The sequence below is a fragment of the Camarhynchus parvulus genome, chromosome 13 (assembly GCF_901933205.1).
Source record: "Camarhynchus parvulus chromosome 13, STF_HiC, whole genome shotgun sequence".
NCBI lineage: Eukaryota > Metazoa > Chordata > Aves > Passeriformes > Thraupidae > Camarhynchus > Camarhynchus parvulus.
In genome coordinates, this window is record NC_044583.1 from 10,018,333 (window position 1) to 10,037,147 (window position 18,815).

The following is an 18,815-nucleotide window of genomic DNA, read 5'->3' on the forward strand; positions in this document are numbered from 1 at the left end:
GCAGTCAGGTGCTCTCTTCTGCTAAAATAAAGTAGGCTCAAAGGTAGTGGAAATCTGTGCTGTGGACACCAACAGCTTTGACATTTGAATCCCACTGGAACCATTACTGTAGTTTAGCTATCTCATGCCTGAATCAGAATATTTTGTTTCTTTGGCCTTTTTAGCTTACTTTTTTTTTTGTCATTGTTATTGATTACTTGAGCTAAATCCTTTGAAATACCATTCCAAAAAAGCCTGCTTCTCTACAAAATACTATTGCTTCAGCCATATGGCAAGCAGGAGTCACTGAGGAAAGATAACTTGTCATTGTTACTTTACAACTGATGCAGAAAATTAATTTCTTAATATTCATAAAAATCTTATTTAATTAGAGTAATAAATTAATGAGGAACTGGCACTAAAAAAGTCACATTTGTGTATCTCCAATGATTTTTCAGGAAATGGGTAGAGATAACCCAGGTCTATCAGTAACAGAAGAGCATAATGAAGGACTGAATGAAGGGACTTCACTTGTGGATGCCCCATCCCTGGAAGTGTTCAAAGCCAGGTTGGATGGGGGGGGCCCTGAGCAACCTGGTGTAGGGGATATCATCATGGCTTGGAACTGGATGAGCTTCAAGGTCCCTTCCAACTCAAATAATTCTGTGACTCTGATGGCTGAATCAACCAGCCCCAACTGGTTCACTTCCATCACATGATGACTTGTATAAACTGAGCAAGATACAAAAATAACCTACTGGGTGTTGAAGTTGGTGACAACCAAAGTGAGGAGCCTTTAGCAGAAGGGGAGCAACATTTCTGTTTGCAGCAACTGCTGCACGTTTTTCACTGGTTTGCTCCCATTAACCCACCCTCAGTTTTGCATAATAATTTTTGATGCAGTGTTCTTTTTTTTTTTTTTTAGAATGGATAAAATGTCAGAGACAATTAAGAAAATGATGTTATAAAGTGGAATGGAAACTGCACATTTGTAGTGGCTCACAGGGTTTCTGATCTAAAATGTGCACGATCCTCTCCCACACTCAGCAGCTGGTTGTGTCATGGACTGGTTGCCCATGACTGCTTCTTCCTGATGCAATTCTAAGAAATTTCAGATATTGGCTAAAACTGACTAAAGGGCTGCAAAGTTGTCCTTTTCAACAGCAGCATGTTTGATTTCACCTTTTGCAAAGGTTTCTTCAACGATACTTGGAGCTAGATTTTCCTTGTAGTTACAGATGAAGTACAAAGCCTGCGTGCTCTCAGGGACAGTGCATTGCTCATAATCCAGTATAATTCATACAGTCTCTTTCCAATCATTAGTTATGCATTTAAATAAGTATTTGAAAGACTTGGGACATTGTAACTAATTTAATTGTCTCTACAGAAAATTGTGTTCCTAAATACCAAAGTTAGATAAGTTGATTTTATTCAACTGCTGTTTGTTGCCTTGTATCTTTTGACCACTGGGATTTGTATATCTAAGTGGAACATCAGTATTTTATGTATAACTTCTATTTTATAACTTTGATATTAGGAGAATTATCACTTTATTTCATAATGAGATTATTCCCATTTTGGTAAATTTAAAAAAAAATTACATTACTCAGAAGAAATTTCTGAAAACTTGTGGAATAAACTAAGAACTAGCCATGTATTTAATCATTATGCAAATTGTTTTTCTCTGTAAAGCAGTTCCCATGTGTGAAAGCAGTGGTAGCATTAGATTTTTTTATGTGGATGTTGTTCTCCAGATACAACCCCATAAATGATCAGCTAAAAAGAGCCAGTGATTGTGTCAAAAACAGCTACTGCAGATATATTGTCAAAGCAACAAGGGTACTGCAAGTGAAGCCACATTGCCAATGGCTTTATAACCTTCAGGTTAATGTGTTTGGCTTTCAAGCTGCCTAAAAACAATTGCTTTCTAAACACGTAATTTGAATTTTTGACTGAAAATTAAGATGTGGAAAGGGTTCAGCAGCTCTCTTTTCAACGTTTGTTTTCAGTATTACCCCTGTTGAGAATATGATTTATTACCAATACAATTCTCTCTATAGAGACCCTGCAGGGGCTGTTCCCCAGTAGTATTTGCAATTATAAACTGAGATCAAGGCATGGTGGTTTTGATAAGTGGAAAACAAGCAAATGATCATGTGAGAAAGCATCATTAGGCCAGGCTGTGACCTGTGAATCTTCATTTCACATGGCGGGCACTTCTGTTATTTTTGTGCATTAGTTGGGACCTTGTAAGGCTCACCAGAGGCAGTGAGTTAACCTGGCTGTCCAGCTGGGAATTTCAGAGATCAGGAGTAATGCTGCTTTGAGGAATTGTACCTGGAAGGAGAGGGGATATATTTTTGTTATCTCTGGCTCTGCTTCTTCCTGTCTGAGTGGGTGCTGCTCAGCTGGGGCAAGGGGGAGCTGATGGTTCCCGTTCCAGGGGTCAGTCTGGCTTTGGGGCTGTGGCAGCTCTGGCAGCCCAGCAGGGATCACAGAGCCCATCCCTTGGGAGTTCGGCCTTGCTGGCCTTGTGAGAGCTGTGCAGCCTGCAGCACGACCTGCTGTGACCTCTGAAAGGCTTTATGAAGTTAGGGAGAATTATTTAATTCAAGCAGGGGTAACAGGATCTTTAGCACATGGAATAAGAGGAGGAGTTCAGGCAGAAGTCCATTGTAGTTCTGAAGTTAGTCTGCCAAAAGGGACAGCAAAGAATAACAAAACCAAGGCACTTTTTCCCTGCCAGTCCCCCAGTTTTAGATATTTCCAGCACAGATAGTTGTGTGATTGTCCCAGCCACCCAAATACATCAGCTCTGTCAGGCATGTGTGCTGGCACAGGGCTGTGCCACAGTGGCTCACAGCTGGCCCTCATTCATCCTGCTTGGATGTTTTTGAAAATCAGCATTTTTGCCCTCAACATTGTAGACATACACTCTGGCTTCATGCTTTGGTATAAACAAAAAGTGGTTTGGGTTTTTTGAAGAAATATTTTTAATTCTTACTATATTTGTTTTTAACAAAACACCCTAAAAGCTAAAAAAACCCCACCTCCCCCCCCAAAAAAACCCACCCAAAATCAACCAAATAAAAAAACCAAAGCAAAAGCCACCAACTGCAAAACCCAGGAGAGCAGCAGAAAGATTTCTATATAAAAGCCCATGTGATTGAGTTGTAAGGAATGACAATTCTTACTGTAGCTGATATGGGCTCAGTGGTAAGGAATATTTAAGGAATATTTAAGGAATTTTTTTCAAAATATTTTAATTTAATTTCTAAAATTGTTGCCACCCCAGTGAATGGTTGTGAGTGTGGGTAGGAAAAGTCTATGCTGAAAGTTTCACCTTTCTTAGTATTGCTCATGGAAACTTCTGGAAAAGTCTTTTAGCAAAACAGGAGTAGCAAATCTTTCCTAATAGAGCAGAAAAAAAAGCCAACAAACAAACAAAAAACTTTTATTTTTGAAAATATGAAACACAGTAACATTCTGGGCCATTAATATGGACAGAAGAAGTTGATGTTGCACATTAGTGGTATCTGAGCAAAAGTCTGAGAATTTGAGTGTTATGGGAAATCTGAGATTATAACATATGGTCAAGGATCTTTTCAATGCCACACACATCTGAGGACTCATTAGAATATTTATTTATGAATTTTATACTGTTATTAATAAACCACTGTTAATGTACTTGCCATTATATAAGAATCTAATGTGAACGGTTATACTTTTATCAATAAATTCTATTTTTATTCATGACTTAGCATTCTAGGCAGGTCCTGACATTGCAGACTTTTCATCACATGTGACACTGCTTCCTTCTGCCATGGATTCTCTCAGTACCACCACTTAATGTTGGGAGATCCTTCAGTAAACCTGGATATTCCTACTCCTGGCCTTTCTGGGACGTTTCTCCCTAAACTTAAAGCTTTCTCATACAAAATTTGAAACTAAATATCTCCAGCAGCAGCATTACTGATTCACTAAGCCAAAGCATCCTGTTTGGATGCAGTTCTCTGATTCCTGGGGGAGAGAGAGAGAGCATGGAATTGGGTAGAGATGTTCTAACATAGAGATCTCATTGGAGAGCTTTGTTCACTCGAGTACTCAGTGGGTAAAATACATTCTCTTCCTCTTAAGCAAATAAAAAAATAAATAGATAAATAAATAATGTGTAATTTGCTGACACAAGCTATTTGCTTAAAACAGGCAATAGGCCTTGGGGAGATATTTATGACAGGCTGGATTGACTTTAGCAAGCAGCAGCTGGTGCTTTAACACTGCTTGGTGTTGGAATGATCTTCTGCTCTGCAAGGTAGAGAGGCAGAAAATGCAGCTGCATCTTCCTGGAGCTAATTTTAACAAGAGCAATGAGCTGGTAATTACCACTTTTTCCAGCTGGTCCTTATGAGGGTGAAGGGTTTATTCATAGATGGAAGGTGAGGGAGGGAAATAGTGAGCGGGCTGCAAAGCAGTGTTAATAAATGGCCCTCCTGGACGTACTTAGAAATTTAAACTCATGTTGGCTGGGAGTGAAGATTGCTTCCTCAGGGGTCTCTGAGTCCTGGGGTTCCTCCTTGGTGGGTGTAGGAGGTTCCTCAGGAGGGCTCTGTGAGCCTTCCCTGATGATTCTGCACCTCGCAGGCTCCTGCAGTCCTGAGGGATGCTCCCAGGCTTGGGGGAGCAAACTGAGCTGAGCTGGCTCTGAAAGGTACAAAATCAGGAGAATGTTTTCAGTCAGCATCTGATTTCTGCTTGAGTCATACAAATAAGTTATAAGCTCAATTAATGCAACAAATATAAATATTTATGAAGCCATTTAACTAATGTTTGGCTGTATTGATAAATAAGAGCATCTTGCAAGAGCTTCTTTTTGACAAGTAAATAAAGTGTAGAGAATGTTTGTGTGTTAAATTATCCATGCTTCATTAACTCTTCCAAAATATCAAGTCTTAGGTAATAACTAAATTCAAAGTGACAAAACAGTAGGATTAGTGGGAATAACTTTAATACTTAAACTTCAGGAGAGCAAGAAGCTATTGTTTACTTTCTTAGTTGGCAGGGGAAAAGAGGATAAATGTGTTTGGTTTTGCTATTAATTTCTTTTTTTTTTAAACTGTATTGTTATTGTAATGATAGGAGGGGTAATAGGAGAGAAGAGCAGTCTCAAATTATTCTCCTGGTCTTAGGGACAATTTCTATTTGCTGGCTTTTCTGAGGTGACTAACAGGAATTTGTATTAGACCCAGGTCTGCTTCAAGGCTTGATTTTTTTGCAAATCAGAACCCAGTCTATGAATTCTGATGAATCGAAGGGTTCTGATGAAGGAGAATTTTGAAATTTCTGTTGCAAACTTTTTGTGAACTGTTAAACAAGCGTTTTTAACATGCCCTTTGCATACTTAGTTTAAGACATGATTATTCTCTTGATTGACTTTGTTGATGACACATCAATATAGTTGGCTGGATTTGGCACCCACATATTGAATGCTAAAAGATCATTTTGGTCTTCTTAAGAAACAAGGATTTATTATGCATGGTGTGGCAAAATGGATTTTAGAACATGTGCTAGTGATGCCAAGGTCACTGTTTTGATCCCCATGTGGGCCATTCACTTAAGAGTTGAACTTGATGATCCTTGTCAGTCCCTTCCAGCTCTGTGATTCTGTGAAAATGTGTTTGCTCTAATCTCTTAACTGCTCAAACTAACATAATAAAAACGCAATGAAGAGCTGAGGCCTAAGTCTAGCAATTTGTATTTGTTTTAATATGTATTTTTTTCATTTTTTATGTTCTCAACTGATTCCTAAGTTAGATATCCTGAGGGTAAAATCTAGAAAAATGGTTCTATGATGCAAAACAGAAAAGGCAGCTCCAGTCTTGCAATTTAATTGGGGTGAGGAGATCACTGGTGAGCTTCTTTCTGTGCGAGAGCCCCTGGGCTCCCTGCCCTGCTGTCCCAGGCTGTGCCCACCTCAGGCAGGCAACAGACTTCATCAAGGGGGCAGAGAAGGGTCTTGCCAAAGGCCTTTCCCCACACCTAGTGAGAAGAGAGCAGAACTCTAGATTTCCTCAAGAATTGCATTGGACCTGGTTTGACAGGAGTTGAATTTCTTTTCCTGAAATTGGAAGTGAAATATTTAACCTGTGATGTGAGACTCAGCCAAGCCAACCCATCACTTCTACAACCCTGAATTTAGCTAAGGGAGTCAGATCCAGCCTTGGCTTGCAGTATCAGCTCTTCTCTTTTCATGCATGATTTTGGGTGTGCAGAGTCCCTTCAGTTAATTAAAAGATTGACTTAGTCATATGCAATCACTGAACCATGGGCAAAACCTTCAAAGTGTGAATTCTGTGGAAGAAGAAAGATATTTTTAAATATTTGTTCATCAAAAATATTTCTCACTTGCTGTCACCTGCTGTATTGAAGTGGCCCTGTGCCTGGTTTTGCATTCCTTTCAAAGTCCATCCAATAAATAGTCTTTAAATTCAGCTAAGAAAAAAATTAAATTATGTCTCTCTCATACCAAGTATGTACAGGTGAGCATGTGGAAAACACTTTCTGGTGGTTTTGCCTGCCAAAATGGAATGAAAAAGCCTTTTTTTGGTGCTCTACAAGAAAGAAACATGTTACTAGAATGGCATTTGGCTAATAGTGCAGCAGATAAAAAGTAGGTCATGGCAGCAGAGGTGGAAAGGGCAGAAAAGAAAGAGAGGAAATGGTTTCATTTGTGGGTGAAGGTCATCTGAAATAAGTGATTTCACATTTAAAAGGCCACTAAGGAGATAACTGATGAATGTTAACCTAATTTTATATTGCTTTATTTCATTCTTTTTTCTTTTCTCATTTGTAATGCTTACGTGTTCAGGAAGTTGAGGTAGGTTTTTCAATTTTAACTTGTAAATATCTGTAAAGTGAATAGAAATATTTACAATATATTATAATACATTCTATATTTGAAACTCTTTTGATCAACTGTTGATATTGTTATAAATGAAATGCATTGATACATGTTAATTATTGTGTTAATATTGATTAATTAAAATGTTAATGTGAAAATTGCTTAAGTTTCATTTCTTACATAAAGCATAAGGAATTTTTAGCACATTAGTATCAACTCTAGTAGAATGCTTAGAAATCCATAGATTTATGTCAGGAAGGTCTTTTACTGAATGGGAAATTCAAATCTCTTAGATCAAGTTGATTGTATTTATATATATATATATATGTATACTTGCTGCTTCCCAGTTGGAAGAAGTTGCAGTGAAATGATGATATTCCTTCCGAGACAGAGTTCCACCTTCTAACAGAGTCATTTGAGGATATTGTTATAAATCTCTGCCCTTCCTTAGGACTGGCACAAAGCCCTGCCAGCTTCTGAGGCAGAGCTTGAGGTGTGTATTTAAATGTGACACAGATTTTCTGCTCCCCATGTCCACAGGGTGAGTTTCACCTTTATGATGCCACAACCCTTCAGTCTCAGTTCTTGCTGAAGTGAAGCCCAGGCTCTGTATTTTGTGTTGTTGTGATTTAATCCAGGTTCCACCCCACACACACCCCCACTCTCCTCATTACCTGGGTGGCAAAGGGAGGAGAACTGGGGGGAGAAGGTAAACCCCATGATTTGTGACAAGAACAGCATTATTCATTATTATTGTTATTATTGTTATTGTTATTATTGTTATTGTTATTATTAATAATAATGAATAAACCATAAGAAAGACAAGTACTGCCCAGTACAATTTTCAGCACCTGCTGATCAGTGCCCCCCAGTACTGACCATCCCTCCCCAGCCAACTCAGCCCAGTTTCTGTTCTGGCCTTTAAGGGGTGAAATATCCCTTTGGTCAGTTTGGGGCACTTGTCCTGGCCATTTTTCCTCCTGGCTTCTCTCTGAAGAAACCTGGGAAATTGGAAAGTCTTTGGCTTGGAGTAAACACTCCTCAGCAACAACGAAAACATCAGTGTGTTATCAACAATATTCCCATCCCAAATCAGTGCTGTACCAGCTGCTAAGAGGAAAATTAATTCTATCCCAGCTGAAACCAGGACAGTTGTCCAACTGGCAGAAGTTATTTTGAACTGGTGTTGACTGTATTGCTCTTATTTACTCCTGCAAATAATAATGGGGTTTATATATTGAAAATCTCAAAGGTTTTCTCTATTCCACCTTTTAGGGTTTTTTTTTTTTTCACGTATTTTCTATGTTATCACACTGTGGTTTCAGGCACATTCTGAAATAAACATAATTTCAATTTTCAAAATGGAATACTAAACAGGTCTTCATGAAAGAGAAGAGGAGGAATAATAGATCTACAGAAGAGATTGCTGTGTTGTAGGGTTTTTTTTTGAGGAAGGTGCATTTTTTTGGTAAAATATTCCTTTGACACTGAAATTGAGATAAACCCCCATTCCAATCCTTATTTCAAAACTGGTTCCATATGCCACCAGCATAAGAAATCCTTGCTGGGAGTTGAATTATTTAACAGTTTCTGATGCTGAAAACCCAGCAGCAAAGCAACACCTTGGAAAATATATAAGCAGGCAAAAAAAAGAATACTTTCTTGCTGAAAAAAATTCCCCTATAAAAGCTGAAAACCCAACACATTCTGAAAAGTGATTAATGCTTGGTGAATTTAGCAGTACATCATCATCAGTTACAAAGCATTGTATAACCATGAGGGGGTTTTGTATTAGCAAAGCTGTGAAATTCAAAGACAAGCCTGTGATTCTATTTCTGGTGCCAAACCCTGTACTTGTGAAGAAAAAAAAATATGGATACTTTTGATGTATCTGAAATAAATTATGGGTAACAGGCTTTGCTGTTATTGTGGAACATTATCACTGTCCATGAAGTCAATATGACACTGAGCATGAACATGTTGGTTAAAAAATATACATTTCCTTCTGCTAGTCGTGCAGAATAATTTGATGTAACCCAGCATTTGGCCATGATTGCCTGCTCCAGAACAATCCTGTCCACACTGTTCTGAAAGGAACATGGAGTGCATCTCCTGGTGCTCACTGAGGCTGTGGAGTCCTCCCTCCTGTGACAGCCTGCTCTGACCCCATAAAGTCATGCTGACTTCCAAGTCCCCAAAATATTCCAGGTCAGGGTGAGCTGGATAGCATGAGAGCGTGTGAAATTCAGTGTACTGGAGATAAATGGTAAATGGAGCCCTATGGAAGAAATAATTTAGATCTCTTATTCACACAGATGGGTTTTTAGTTACCATCCTGGCAGGAAAAAGAAATCTCGGTGTCATTCTGGACAGCTTGATGAATACATCTCTTTAGTGGCATCCCTCAGGAAATGAATATAGAATACTGGATATATTAAAAAGGAAACAAAGATTAATATGCAGAAAAATATGACAGTGCTATAGAAATTTTCTATGCTTCCACATCTCAAATAGATAATTCTGTTGTTATCACGTCCTCTGAAAGAGGACACAAGTGAGATACACAGAGTGCTGAAGCTGATATATCAGCTGGGCTTAACTCCCAGTTCTTCAGCACTAGGGTTGATGGCACTCTGAAGCAGGGAAAACTTTGCCTTCAGACAAATATTTGCTAAGTACACAGAATACAGATTGATCCAACACATGCAGGAGTTTTCCTTTCTTTCTGGAGAGAGGCTAGTTTGCAACAATCATTATTTGGCCAGGCACTCTGACAGTCCCTGCTTTCTCCAGTGTAAAATCCAGTGAGAATTGTGTAGAACAGAACCACAACACTCACAGCACAATGATCTCTTTACATCAGATTTCATAAAATTTTTAAAGTTTAATAGTGGGAACAGTAACAAAAATATTCACTGCAAGTGCTCCTGGAAGTTGTACTATTTAGATCTAATGTTTGCAATGTTACTCCTGTATTTCTATACATTCACAATGGTGTGATTTACATGTGAGGATGGATCTTTGAATTTACTCTGTTGATCTTTCACTACACCAGGATGGTGTGGATCATGTTATGCTACCTGAACACTGTGTTCTTTCTTTTCAAATACTGTAGGCTAACATGAAATCATTACAGGGTTATTATAAAATATTTAATAGTGGGCATGCTTTCAAAAGCAATCCAGAAGAAAAATTCAAGGTGCTGAATCCAAGGACCTTGGATTCTTTAATTTCTAACCTGCATTTACTACTCTTTAGGACACAACCTGTTGATAGTCTTATCTTATTGGAGCGAAATCTGTTAGAACAAAAACACAAGTTGATTAATTTAGGTGTGTAAAATAGTACTGAAAATACTGATTGTATTTTTCCTGAGTTTTTTTTCTTTTTTTTTTTTAATCCCCATTTTAGGATGATTATTTCAGAAACTGGAATCCAAACAAGCCGTTTGATCAAGGTAAACTTAGTACACATTTTGTGTATGTCTTCTGCTATTTTGTGATATCCCCATATGCTTTATGCCTCCCTTCCTCTGTCTGTCCCATGCATTAGTGGAGAGCTGTATCCATATTTACATCTCCTTCCCAATTTAGTCACAGCTTGAGGTGGTTTATGGAGAAGAGTTTGACTCATCTCGCTATTTTTTCACCATGTTTTTTAATCCCCATCCATTCCACTTGCTGTTCAATGATGAAATGTGTGCTCAGAGAGATTCTCTGTAACCATGAATCTTGGTTTAACATGCAATTTAAAACAGGGATCTTCACGTTCATTTTCTTTCATGTAAAAGGCTTTGCTAAATTAATGTTGTAAATGTAACCACTGCATTTTCTAACACTCAAGGGGCCAATTCTTTGAAATCAGCTGTAATGCATGAATTTCAGGGCTGATTTTAAAAGGGAAATGGTGCTGTGTATATGCTGCTGTTTCAGATGCAGGCTTTGTAAATGATGTTTTGCACCTTGTCTTGGTGAGTGTTTAAGTTCTGGCAGTACCTTAACTATTTCCAGGCCAGCCACTAAAGGACAGGAAAAATATCCAAAAAACCCCATTCTAATTGTGTCCAGGATAGCACTGGATACAGCCATACCAGGAAAAAGAAATTCAAAATTACTCAAGTGTTTAAGAAGAAAATACTTACTGGAAGTCTCTGAAGGTGCTTTTGAAAATTTCACTTTGTGTCTATTTCTATATTTCATTGCCAAGCATGTTCCTTGTATTGGCTGTAGCTCACAGGAATATCTTTGGGGTTAGAGCTTAGGAGTGCAGATTCTCTGTCTTTAGGGAAGTGGAACTTCAGTGTCAAAGGAAAGGCAAAGTTGATGCTTTTGTCAAGACACATATCCACAGAGGTTCTCAAAGGCATTCGAGGGATTTAGGATTACAAATCCTATTGACTTCAAATAGAATTTATGCTCCTACCACTTTTGGAGGCCTTGTGACCCTCTGTTTTCCCAAGAGAAAAAACAAAAAGGTAAATCCTGGCAAAGTATTGCAGAGAGATTTTGAACTGACATGCTTTAAAACTCTCCTGTATATTGTGTTACTGAAATGTCTGACTCTGGGCAAAAGCAGGAATGCTTGTAGAGAATCTAAAGTCACACATGGATACCTTGAAGGGATATGTCGGATGTCTGCTAAGATTTCTGTCTCTTTGTAAAGAAAAGGATCATTTCTTTTTCAGGGTAGAGTTTCTCTGACACTGTGGATGTCTCTGCTCAGGACACAGAATGTAGACTGTGGGTGCAGTCTGAGCAGGGTGCTCTGCCTTGCACAAAGAACTGTGCACTGCTTTCTTCTCACTTAAATCTTACAGATGGGTTTTATTTGGCCAGTAGATCATTCTTTTTGACAGAGGTCACTACTCTTGGTTGTGGCAAAAGGCATCCCGACTAGAACATTAAAAATAGCCACTCAAACATTTCTAAAAAGATTTATTATCCAAAAAAAAAAATTGTTTGAAAACTGTTGATTAGTTTAGTTGCATATACACAGAGCATGTGAGTCTTTAGTCATTGATTCCGCTGTTGTCACCCAAAAAATGAAGAGAAATCATGTGCTGCTGCTTTGGGCCCTATGAGTCAGATGCTAACAAGACTAATCCTCAGTTTATATTTGCATATAGGTATGTATATGTGTGTAAATGTATACGTGGTATATTTATGTGTATATAGAGGGAGTTGCATTAAAATAGAAACTGCTGAGAGCAAGGAAGGAAGGGAAGCTTTATCTTTCCCAGATGTTCCCACCAAAGCTTTAATTTCTGTAATTTTCCACAGAGAGGAAAAAGAACAGTCAGAAGAATTTGTCCCAGCTCTTTTATGCAACATGAGCTGCAAGACAATTGTTTAATCTGTTTTTAATTTTCCATCCTCCATGCCCTGGTATTTTTCCCCTGTTGTTCTGTTTCACTTTGGAGAGTTTAAATGTCCCTTCTGCTCTTGTATGGTTTTGAAGATAGAAAAGCTTTCATTTTATATTTTTGGGATTCTGATATCCAGAGAGCTTGTGCAGATCCTGTGGTGAGGGAGCCCGAGCTTGCTCCTGTGAATTCACTAGCAGGTCTGTGTTCTCACCACACAATTGTTATTTTGAGAGATATCTCAAAGGCTTCTTTTAACCTCACAAGACCAAGATTCTTCCTAGTTACTTAAGAGAAAAAACTTCTCCAGTAGGTCAATGAAAACAGATTTGGTATTTTATAGAAAATCTAAATGTGGTGTCACCAAGCTAAAGCTCTTTTTGCAAACACTAACTTTCTGGGACAGGTTTACAAGTTTTTAATATTAAAAATCTACTTCTCAATTCTAAATCTAAAATCCTGCTTGGATATTCTAATTGTGGAGCCAGACTGTAGAACCAGGCTGGAAGAGCTGGGAGGGCAGGGTTGGAAGTAACTGAAGGCAGGGAGTACCTGCCAGAGGGGTCTCACAAAGGTAGCTGGAGGATTCCATGTGTTTAACAGATTTAAAAACCAACAGTAATCAGAGGTTTTGAAAATCAGCAGAGTTCTGCTTCCAGGCTTGTACTTCATTTGCATCTCTTAAAGAAGTCTGCTGCATCCAACCGACTCTGTGTTCTTTTCTAAGAGAAAGCTGGCTTTATTCAGCAGGATGAATTATTTAATTTTGCATTGAAAAACAATAACAGTGTAATCAAGCTGTCTGCTTTCTGCTTGCAGTGTGGAGAGAAATACCTGAGTGTTTGTCTCAAGAAAAGAAATACCTCGTTTTGTAAAAAAAGTGCTTATGGCTTTCACTGGAACCTCTAGGGAGTGACACGAGGTGTGTTTGGATAACAGACCTGTTCAGGGAAGTCAACTTGAGTGGTTCAACCGCAACTCAGAGGGCACTTGAGTGATCAGAGGGGGTTTTTTTCAGCTGAGCTACCAGCCCAGCTTTATATTCATCTTTAACCCAGCAGAAACCAATACAAAAGTGAGAATCTTACTGACAGAGCTGAGCTAACGAGGCACTTGGACTGCAGAAGGCAGCAGAGTTTGCAGCCTGGAAATGATTGCTGGTCATTAATATTGAACTTGATTCTGTCACAGTTACAGAAGCAAGAGAGCAGAAGGGGCAGGTAGTCAAGATTTTGAAATATGAATCAAAGAGTTGGGTTTTTTTCCTGACAAGGTCATTTGAGAGTTCTTAAGGAACTTGACAGCTAACCTGGCATACTTTCCTAGTCTTCTTCATCCACTTTGGAGAAAGAAAAGAGGGAATAGGGGAGAACTTTAGCATAACTCAAGTGAGAGATTTTGAAATGTGTCTCATATTCAGCACCTATTCAGACTTGCCAGAAAATGAACTCATTAAGACTTTATGGTTTCTGTTAATTGAAAACTGTTAAATAAAAAAGTAAGTTTAAATTACTGAAAAAGTCTGCTAGAAGCCATCCCAAAAATTGCTGGAAGCAGTTTGGAATGGTGTCCAATTTGCCATATGACTTCTTTTGAAAGCATCTTTGCCCAGAACATAGGAACTGTGGAAGTAATGGGGTGTACTTTGTATTGCAGAGGCATGAGCTCTGAGTCAAAACACCTTTAAAACATTGAGCTGCCATTATTATTAATAACATATCTCTAGAAGGATGCAGGAAGAAGGGTAAAAATGTGATTCTGTGGTGGTGCTGATTTTTTTTTCCCAAATATGCATTTAAAACCATCCACTGAACTGTCGAATTTTTTGTTCCAGAAGGTGCAAGCTTCCCCCTTCCCATTTGGATTGTGATGCTGTCAGATGATTGCAGTGGATGGAGCTGGCTTGAGTCCCCTCCCTCAGCTCTGCCTTCAGCACTGAGGCACAGGGACTGCCTGGAAACAGGGTGCAATTTTACCCATTGCTGGTGGTAGCAATACCAAATGTTCCAAGCTTCAGGGAAAAAAACTCCTGATTAGAAATAATCTGACTTTTCCCCCTTGTCTTCCAGCCTTTGTCTTTCTTTTCACTTCTATTCCCAGTCCTCTTCCCCAATAACTGAGAAATCTGGGCAGGGATGTTCCTTCTCAGGGCTTTCATTATCTGCCCTTGGAGAGGAGGAAATACAAAAAATCAAAAATATTCAAACTCCTTATTCCACTGTATTGTGTGAAAATCTTTATCTGTTTAATTGGACCTATCAATGACTGACTCTAATGTCAGACACACTCATTTAGACTTGACTATCATTATTAGTTACAGACATGTTCTCATTTCAAAGAGCTCCCCTTGAGCACTAATGAAAGGCTGAACTAACAAAATACCCTCACTTTTGAAGAGGAAACATTGCTTTTGAGTGGATTGAGGCCTCCAGTGTAGCATAGCCTATGACTTTCACAGCCCAGCAGCCCTGTGAAGTGAATTTACCAAATTTAGAGCATTACATTTCAAGATGAATGTGTTGGTATCAGTGCTTCCTCTCCTTGTGCATCACATCCAACCTGTGTCTTTCCAGTGTTTAAATCACAAATCCCGACTCCAGAAATGGGCTTCTGCAGCTGTGCAGAAAAAAAAGTTTGCCTGAAATTCATAAGCCTTTCAAAACAAAAGGAGTGAAAATTGGAAGCCTGAGATGCAGGATGAAAATCATAGAACCTGCAATTATTTTTGAACATGTAATTTTCTGTTAGCCCAGTTAAGATGTTCTTTCAGAAAAGCCTGAATAAATTCCTCACAAAGAGATGTTTAGTACTGAACACATCTCTAGCCACAAATATATGTTAGTTTTATAATAAATGTTTTCTATTACAGTGCCTCAGATGGCAGATTTCAATTGAATAACTTATTTTGCAATTTATTTTTTGACTGTGCTTGAATTAGTTTTAGAGGCTTATTCATAGTGCAAGTGCACATGAATTATGTTTGCAAATCTTCAGTAAATCAGTCCAATTTTAGAACATGTTAACTGAATCAACCAAAAACAATAGCTGAGCTGGAGCACATGAAATATACTGTCTCCCATCAAATGCATTTCAAGCACATATGGCTACTCATCTCCAGGCAGATGCACGTGGTTCTTTCTGCATGCTAGAAGTGTAATATTAAATTCCTTATAAGCTTGTAAGCAACCAATTTTGTTATTAAATATGGCAGAAGGAGTGACAGGCGGGGGTCCTTGTGTGTGATTGCATTATGGCTGATGTGCTTTGAGCAGAGGCAGTGATCAATAGGCTGCTTGGCTGGAATTTTATTAGCACTTGGGGAGCACTTGTTAGTTTTGTCAATAATGGTGCTGGCTTGCTTTTAATATCTCTTACTTCATTGACTGTGAAGCAGACAAGATTTTCAAAGGGAAATTCATGCCCTCCCCATGCTCAGCAGCTTCCATTGAAATAAGGGCATTTGGGGAATATCACGGAACCCAACCCTGCTCTCTTTGGCATCTCTCAGGGAGCAGAGGTTTCCTTCCCTGTGCTTCAGTTCAGGATATAGGAATTAATTTTTGGTAACCTACCTAGACCTTTAAAGATGATATTTGTAAAACACATGCCTGGAAATCTTCCTTCCTTATTTGCTGTAGGAGAAAACCCCAGAGCATTATCCAAACAGCTTTGGCTTGTATTCTGATTTAAGGCCAAACCAATGAGGGGCAAAGTCTCCAGCTTCAAAATGTTATTTGACTGTAATTTTGGATGGTATAGCATGTGCATGTCAGAGTGACCCTTGAATCACTATCCAGTCAGAAGAGTAGTTTGAACATTTTTATATGCTTGTCGCTTAATGGATGATTACTGTCATTTGGTTCTAGCTGAAAAACAGGAACTCCTGTGGAGAGTAAAAGTAGAAGGCTGAGTGAAAATGGCCATAAAAATGCATCATGGAGAATTTTTAGAAAGAGACAAACATCAAAATAAAGACAAGTTGTTTCAAATATAGATTTAAGTAAACTAAGAATTAGAGGAAGAAAACCAGGGATAATTAGCATTTGCTCAATGAATGAAGCACAAACATGAATTATCCAAAGGCAGGAGCCTGGCTAATGACAAGACTCTTAATGGCTGCAGTGACAGAGGTTGCCTACAGAAAGTACAGCTAAGTGGACTCTTAAGGGTGCACAGGTGGCAGTGCCAACCCAGAAAGCCAAGTACAAAATGAGATCTTTGGGCTAGAATTTAGAAATAGCAATTTTTACAAGTGTATTAGAAGAAAGAAAAAGAAATCAAGAAGAATGATGGCTCAGTGGAGAGAGGTGCTCCTGTGCAGGCACTGCTGAGAAGGCCAAAGCTTTGGCACCTGGCTTTGCTCTGGCTTTCACATAAGAGGGTTGCTGAGACCAGGTGGAAACATAGTTGATATCTTCATTTGGAATGTAAGATTCTGGATGAGGGAAAGAACAGGCTTGGGTAAATTAGATATCTGCAAATCAGCTGGAATTGATCTATGCTTTAAGGGAATCAGCTGAAGTAATCTTAGAGATGCTAAAAATTATCCTTGAAAAGTTATGAAATTGTACAAGATTGGGAAAAGACAAGCAACATGGTATTTTTTTTTTCCATTAAGGAAAGGAAGAAAATGGGAAAATGTATCCTGGGAGTTAAACCTAAAATCCTGGGAAAAAAACTTCCCCACTAGAATAAATATTTAAGCAAATATTTGTTAGCGTCAATAAGATAAGGGGGTGAATAAAACTGATATGGATGTCAAACTAAACTCAGTTTCTTCTGTGTCAATTACAGGCCTTGAGGCTCAGGGATAAGCTTGCAGTACCACATATCTTGACTCAGTAGGGTTTTTGACGCTGGTTTCCATTACTGCCTTATAAGCAAGTTAAAGAAGTGCTGTCTAAAAGAAATAATTCTGAGGTTGTTACAAAATCACTTGGAAAACTCTGTTCTGGTAGTAGCTGTCAATGATTCAGTGCCAGGATGGGAGGATAAATTGAGTAGAGGTCTCTGTGATCTCTTTTGGGTCCAGCATTATTTCCCACTTTTCAGCATTTACTGTTATTTACCATTTTAATTAAACTATAGATGTTGAAATTAGGCTGCCTATTAAATATAGCACAGAAATAAAATTCTGTCACCTTAAGAAATTTAAGAAATGGTGTGAAAACAAAGGATAAATTTAGTCTAGCAGATGCAAAGTTTTTATCTAAGAACAATCATCTGCACAAAACAAGATGAAAACCAATGAGTAATAAATTTGGAGCAAAGGGCTAGGGGATTATACTGGATTACAAATAGAACATGAGTCAACAATGTCATTCTGCTGCAAAAAAAGGCAAATGTTGCACTGGCATGTGTAACCATGAGTAATCCTTCAGCTCTAAGCAGTGCCAGTAAGACCTTGGCTGGAATACATTGTCCACATTTGAGTACCAGAATTCTTAGGTACTGGGAATCAACTGGAAAGGACCCAGAGAAATGTAACAGGGATGGTCAGAGTTGCAGAAAATATCCTCTGCAAAGAAGGAATGAAGGAGAGGAGCAAACCAACAAAACAGCAGCAACAAACCAAAATAAACCACAAAAAAGCAAAACAGTGCACAAATCCTACTTCCAAATACTTAAAATTAACTGGAGAGTGGAGGGCTGATTCTACATCCATTCTGGATATAACAAGGGGAGTAATTTTAACTGCAGCAAAGAAAATTAATTTTAGCCTTCATAGTGGCAGCAATATTTAAGCATTGGGGGAAATATTTTAAAGAGGATGTCAAGACTTGGTTGACAGGTGTTCTGGAACATGTTAGACAAATGTCTTGTAGATAATGACCCAGGGGTAGCTGGTCTAGCAATGGAGAGCAGGAATGGAACCAGCATCCTTCCCAGAACTGCCATTCTAGCACTGCGACTCTGATTGTGTTTTGATTAATGAAAACCAGCTAATTCCATAGAAATGCTGAAGGAAGTATTTCTTAAAATAAATTTCCAGTCAAAGCAAAGAATAGAAAGTAAATGAACTAATATCCTTGACAGATGTTTTGGCACCACCTGAAAAAATACAGGTTTTTGTTTGAAGGGAGTAATGTTCATAAAGTGCAAGATAAGCACTAAGCATGGCTGTCATGGGCTTGCAAAGCTCTGTGAATGTAAACAGGGGCTGGCAAAAGGAGGCCCATTCTCTCTGACTGCTTCTCCCTCTCTCTTGCTTTCTCACAGTCAAGAGCACTTCCAGGGATGTGGTACTTGGTGTTTGTAGTTGTTTGTTGGTTTTTTTTCTCCAGGAATAAAGGTTATGATCTAACCCTAAGGCTAAAGATCTGGGTGAAAATCGGTTACCTGCTCTTTTTCAATTCATGAGCTAAGATGTGATGATACCTATGTGTTTAGGAATTTAATCTCTCTCTGCTGTAAACCTAAGTGCCCAGGTCATCAAAACACTAAGTGAATCACAGCCATTTTATTTCATCTTGTCATTGCTTCAAATTAAACATATTTGCATGAAATAATATGATTGTTTGCATTCTAGCTTTGCGGCCTTGGTCATTTGGAAAGTTACTTTAAACTCCAAACTGC

The 18,815-nt window shown here is 38.6% G+C and overlaps 1 protein-coding gene across 2 annotated transcripts in view; it reads left to right on the forward strand.

Annotated features, from left to right (window-relative positions):
- SPOCK1 (SPARC (osteonectin), cwcv and kazal like domains proteoglycan 1) overlaps nucleotides 1-18,815 on the forward strand; it is a 267,842-nt gene that overhangs the window by 74,711 nt on the left and 174,316 nt on the right. Inside the window, exons 3-4 of one of the 2 annotated variants that reach the window (XM_030957132.1) lie at nucleotides 6,845-6,853; nucleotides 10,289-10,334. In XM_030957132.1, coding sequence (XP_030812992.1) covers nucleotides 6,845-6,853; nucleotides 10,289-10,334 — 55 coding nt within the window. The remainder of the gene's footprint in view (nucleotides 1-6,844; nucleotides 6,854-10,288; nucleotides 10,335-18,815) is intronic. The other variant, XM_030957133.1, reaches the window with a different exon arrangement.